General features: G+C 46.3%; 1 protein-coding gene across 1 annotated transcript; it reads right to left on the bottom strand.

The window, feature by feature from the left end:
* Positions 1-423: 423 nt before the first annotated feature.
* Positions 424-5864, bottom strand: LOC136539489 (probable trehalase). Its single transcript, XM_066531454.1, has 11 exons — positions 5071-5864; positions 3636-3755; positions 3323-3438; positions 3131-3231; positions 2924-3033; positions 2669-2741; positions 2317-2484; positions 2137-2224; positions 1345-1462; positions 1024-1234; positions 424-813 (listed from the first exon to the last, which is right to left on the bottom strand). Exons 1-11 carry the CDS (start codon positions 5670-5672, stop codon positions 706-708), a joined length of 1815 nt encoding a protein of 604 aa, XP_066387551.1. The 5' UTR covers positions 5673-5864; the 3' UTR covers positions 424-705.
* Between the last annotated feature and the right edge of the window lie 216 nt (positions 5865-6080).

Here is a 6080-nt window from a genome sequence, read left to right as displayed (position 1 = left end):
CAAACCCATTATAAAGGTGCCGCCTGATTCGCTTGCTTAGAGAAGTAGCCACGCTTTCCTTCCAACTGACCTAGTTTTCCCTCCATCACCAGGCTACCAAAGTACCAAGAGACACCACATAAAATACAAGCCTTGTCCGCTTCGCTGAAAAGCCAGGCTAAAAAGTATTGTTGGTTGATTTATTATGAGAGAAAAACACTGTACCATGACTGATAAGTTCAAGCAAACAGGCCCACACAAGATGATCTAGAGCGATCCCTGATTTTTGTATTCAAGAGAGCAAATACCCTATTCGCTTGGCTGATAAGTCATGACTCAAAGCACTGTTGGTTGATTTGTTGTGAGAGAAAAATACTCGACTTATAAGCCAAGCAAACAGAGCGAAAATGGGTAACTTTTTCTTGAAGAACTTGCTGAAGCAAATTTTTCGTTAAGAGGACAGAATGGGTATTTCAGTTTAAATATAGGAGTCAGAGCCGGTACAGTAGTAGATATTGTAGATTACCCAGCAGATACTAGCCTAGTCGTAAGCAAACAATAGAACACACAAACACACTTGCTCAACTGCAGAATGCAATGTAGAACTTGCATGCCTGAACTTTGCAATGCGCACACGCCACGTGTATGCCGCACCACTCGCGTAACCATCTATGGACGGTTGTAGTGAAGGATGCCTAACCAGATTGCTCTTCAGCGAGACCAAATTCACCCTGTCGTGATCACTTTGCCTGAGCAGGCTATTTCCTTGTCCTCTGGCCACCCGAATTCTTCCAAGAATGACAATACCACACCATTGGACCAGCCAAAACCAGTCTGCCAAACACATGTCCATGAGCTCAAGTCAGAACAGATGTTATATCTCTCGTTTTATTGGTTAACAAAGTAACCCGCAGCCTCTGTAATTACTACTAGAAGATACCAAGGCAGAAAATTGTATGAGGTTGACAGTCATCAGAAATGCCCAAACTGCCGATCGTCAGATCGATCTTGAGAAACAACTGATGAAAGGGCTTTTCACCATACCTGGGGCTTGTATTCACCACCGCCTCCGGATTCTCCACAAGCGGTAACATTGTACTTCTCATGCATCGCGCCTGTCGATTTGTAAGCGGCATAGTTTGTTCTCACCCACCTCGTAGCAATGTCGTCAGCTAAACTTTTTGCCTCTGATCCAGAATGCAACAGCCCCTCAGCTATAAGATGCTGCAGTGGGGCCCATCCATTTGGGAAATCCCTGTTCAATAATTTGCTCAACTGTTAAAGAAATTAGAAAAGAATAAATATTTCCGGTACAAGTTTCACCTGGTGGAGTTTTATCATCCATAGTTTCCAGTGGGAACTAACCATTGTTGGCCCGTGTTTGTCAGGGAAGTTGCTATTCCTGCGGCATGAAGTAATCCAGATGCCTTGAGGCTCACCATGACTCTCTTCGATTTTGCCTCATCAGCAAAGCATACCGATCCTAGTTAATTGAAGGCAGTGGGAGTAAGTGACAATATAAAGGGTAAAACATTTATTTCCAGAAAAAAACCCAAGAATTTCAGACGTAATAATTGTTCTTACAATACAAAGACAGACCAAAAAAAAGGACAGACAAAAAAGGTTTCAATTTATGTAGCTGTCTGTAATGTTGCAGTCTTGTACTAGAATGGTACTTCCTTCACATAAAAATGTACCTTCTGCGTTCATTCAAAGAAGGAATATAATAGCAAAGAGTTTGCTTTCATTCAGAAAATGTGAGCGAATGGTTATTCCTTCTTCCTGGAAACATGGAAAGAGCAAGCTAATACCATCAAGAATTGTTAAAAAGCTGTTGCCAATGGTTACTTTCCAGTTATTTGTTAGAACAGTTTAGTTCACAGGATATTCTAGTTAACAATACAAAAAAAAACATGTAGCTGGGTAGTCTTAGAAATTTGTCATAATAAAGCATTGCATACTCTGAGAATGTAATCGATAATGTAAATTCCCCTGAGAACAATCTTACAATATGTAGGCCGCCGAGGCCAAACCTCTTTTAATAAAAGCAATATAACCAGGTGGGGATTGCATCCCCCCGTTGAAAGTTTCAAAAAAAATAATAAAGCATTGCACACTCAGGCATTAGAAACAAACACATGCAAGTCGAGGACACACCGGAATGGTATGCATTTAGCCACAGCGGAATGAAGTTAGAAGCAAATATGTTGCGGTTCTGTAAGTTAGACTTCCATTCGTGGACTCCCTGGAATAATAATGCATATCAGTTACACCACCAGGAAGTGCTAAATTGCTAATAAAAACTGGATAAGATCATAAAGATCTGTTTGTGAGCACCTGGCAGTCTGCATCAGCAGGAAGCCAATAGTCAAGCCACTGTTCCATCTCAGAGTTCCACAAAATAGAGTCAATTGCAATATGACGTGCTCTTGAAGCCTTTAAAAACTTTTCTGAAGTTGCATTATCTCCTACGAGTTGAGCCAAGGCACCAATATCCAGCTCCATCTGTGTCGTGCATAAATAAAGCTAGACTTTATCACGTTTGCAAGTATTGTTGACTGGATTTAGATATGCTTTTTTCTCCAAACTAGCTTCCAAGATGTGCTTAATATTATGCACCCAAGTCATGCTAAACCCACAAACCATTTCACATCGAATTTCAAGTACTATGACAAGCTCCACATCTTACCTTAAATATGAATGTGTTCAAGTCCACAGGTATGATGTAAGTGGTTGCCAATGTTGTCATGTCAGAAGAATTCCTACATAAAACAGTAAAACCACTCAGAAACAACTTGCAGTACACGGTGCAAAAATAAATTCGTATCAATGGTCGATGGAGCTTGGTGCGTCTTCTATTGCAGTACTTGTTTTAACCAATGTAGCGAAAGCAGCAAAACTGTTAGCTCGTTAGTTCCTTTTTAAGGATAGCAAACATCCAAACCTCATCCATCGAGAGCTAAAATCCCATCCTGATTCTGCCGTTGAAGCAATTTCGCTGTATAGTTTTTCCTTAGCAGCCATAGAATTAACCTTCGAAGCCAGTTCCTCATCCTTAAAGAAGAAAACTTATTAGTTGGTCCTTTAATGGTAAAACTTTTCACTGTCACCAGCAAATTAATTAAAAATGTATCCAAGGCTAAGACTTTACAATTGTCGCACTTTCAGGCCTAGGTTTGTTCCACCTAGCCTGATACCGAGACAAATTATGGACCTGACCATGATTGTCCGCTATAGCCACATTATGAATATCTGCATATAGAAACAATGTAATGTTACCTTGCTTTCAATCATGCCAAAACATACCAAACAAATCTGAACTCCTGCTGTCTTCATGGGGTACCTGACATCCAGAAGCTATGCTCTTTAGGCAGAGAGGGGAATACTTTCCTAACAAACTCCACGTCACGAGTTGCCCTGTATACTTCTAAAACCATGGAGCTTAAAAGTGGTGGTTGGCTGCAGAGAGAAAGCATCTATGAGATAATGATGACCTCTTGGCAATATGTTGCATATACAAGTCTTCAATCAGCCCTCTAATCTTCTCATGAAGCTAGTATATAACTTTAGACAGACATTATTCATAAACCTTCCTTTAAATGTTTTGGGCTGTAGATGCATACTAAAGATCAATCTGGTGCAGACAGAATTATCACCTTCGGTTAATGTAATAGGATCTTGCACCATTCGGAACAAAACCATATTTTTCCAACAGGTATACAAGGTTAAGCACAATAGCCTTTGCCGTGTCATACATTTTGCTCACCAGCAGTCCCCTGCATTGAGCCATACCGCCATATAAGAAACAAAAACAAGAAGAATAAGAACGGTTAGTTCGTTCCTAATGTCTATTTGGATCTGTACGAGTACAGTAGGTAAAAAAAATATATACAACCACCATACAAGAGATCAGTAGGAACTAGAACAGACAAAAGCAAGGAGCCAAGGACTGTCAATGATCTCGTCTCAGAAAACTAAGCCCTTGTTTAGTTGTAGGAATTTGGATTTTGGGGCTACTGTAGCACGTTCGTTTTTATTTGGCAAATAGTGTTCAAACATGGACTAATTAGGCTCAAAACGTTCGTCTCGCAATTTCCCACCAAACTGTGCAATTAGTTTTTCTTTTCGTCTACATTTAATGCTCCATGCACAGGCCGCAAACATTCGATGTGACAGGTACTGTAGCAACTTTTTGGAATTTGGGTTCCAACTAAACAAGGGCTAATTCCAATGACAAGGCCATACATAGCACGGCGGCCAGCAGCCCAGCACCCATAAAAAAGTCAGGCGTCCATAGTCTTTTTACTCCTACATGGTGATGACAAAAGGCGCACGACGGACAGACATGGCGATGACGAAGCGTACGACGAACAGAACAGATAAGGTGATGACAAAGCGTACGACGAACGCAGGAACACACAAAAGAAAATTAAGAGATTGCCTTAAATGTGGGACCGCAGCAGCGATAACTACGAGAGAAGAACCGTACTATCGAACTATGGTGTTATATTTTTCTCTGACAACGTAACAGCGTCAGCCGGCAGCCCTTCTCTCACAACGTAACAGCGTCAGCCGGCAGCCGCAAAAACCATCGGCCGAACACCGTCTACGTGTCTGAACCTGGATTCATCAATTTGCCTCTTACGGTGCTATACATGATCTTGGAGCTGTGCTACTTAATAATATAGCCCTTGTTTAGTTGGACCTCAAAATCCAAAAAGTTGCTATAATACCTGTCACATCGAATGTTTGCAGTTTATGCATGGAGCATTAAATGTAGATGAAAAGAAAAACTAATTGCACAGTTTGGTGGGAAATTGCGAGACGAACGTTTTAAGCCTAATTAGTCAATGTTTGGATACTATTTACCAAATAAAAACGAAGGTGCTACAGTAACCCCGAAATCCAAATTTCGCGAACTAAACAAGGGCACAGTATTGTTTGATGGTAGCAGGCGACTAAGGAAAACGTAGCAGTAATGGAGCAAAGCGGCGACGGTCAAACCAAGCATAGCAGTAAAGTAATGGAGCAAAGCGGCGACGGTCAAACCAAGCGAGCGGAGACGGATCGGGTAGGAGCGGTGATCTATACCTGACGACCCAGTAGGAGTCCCAGTAGTATACCTCCCGGAACCTGGAGCCCGGCACGACGACCCCGCCGGGCAGCGGCAGCAGCGTGTGCCGGTCCGGCCGCGCCGCGACGTCGGGCGCCACCCGCCGCGCCAGGGGCTTCCACAGCGCGTGCACCTCCAGCGCCCACGCCCGCGCCTCGGGGCTGTGGACGAGGGGCAGGAACCCGCGGGGCTCGGCCTGGAAGTCGGGCGGGACGGCCGGCACGAGATCGGACCCGGGGTCCCCGAAGTAGCGGGACAGGAAGTCATCTAGCTCCGCTCGCGACGGCGCCGGGCGCGGCAGCGCAGCAAGGGCGGCGTCCGCGGCGCGCTCGTCGGTCGCCAGCGGCAGGTCGACGTAGAACTTGGGGTCAAAGTCGTGAGGCCCCAGCGCGCGCAGCGCCTCCGACTGCACCCGCTGCAGGAGCCCGAGCAGGGCGCTGGCGCCCTCGTCGGAGCCTCCGCCGGCGGCGGTTGGCGCCATCTCGGTCGTGGCGCGGAGACAGGGAAGCAGGCAGGGGAGGACGAGGAGTACTAGGAGGAGGACGTGGTGGGGCTGCAGCGGAAACCCAGGCTCAGCCATCCGCCGAGGTTTTTAAGGAGCTGCTACGTGGGGTCGCCGTACGTGTTGGTGGGGCTACTGGCTACGACGAGCGCGTGGGCGTGGCGTGGGGAGGCAGTCCGGGCCCGGAGACGGTTACGGCGGCGAGGACGACGAGCGTCTCCCGCGATTGGCTAGTTGCTGACCTGCTGTGGGGCGGAAGCGGGAAAAGGTGGTGGGGGGACCGGTCGATTCGACTAGTGTCTCAGACCATCCTCGGCCTCGGCCTTTTTGAACTGAAGAGAACCGTCGGCTCGGCTCCGCATGGCAGCGCGCCAGTGCCGTGGCGTCCGCGGTGTCGCAGTCACAGGCTCGCAGCGCCGGCCCCGGCCCCGGCCGACCGCCTGGGTTCGACGTGTCGGATGGCAACGGGATGTATCCGCCGGTATC

The sequence above is a fragment of the Miscanthus floridulus genome, chromosome 2, assembly GCF_019320115.1.
Source record: "Miscanthus floridulus cultivar M001 chromosome 2, ASM1932011v1, whole genome shotgun sequence".
Classification (NCBI taxonomy): Eukaryota; Viridiplantae; Streptophyta; class Magnoliopsida; order Poales; family Poaceae; genus Miscanthus; species Miscanthus floridulus.
This window is presented reverse-complemented; position numbering and strand designations above follow the sequence as displayed.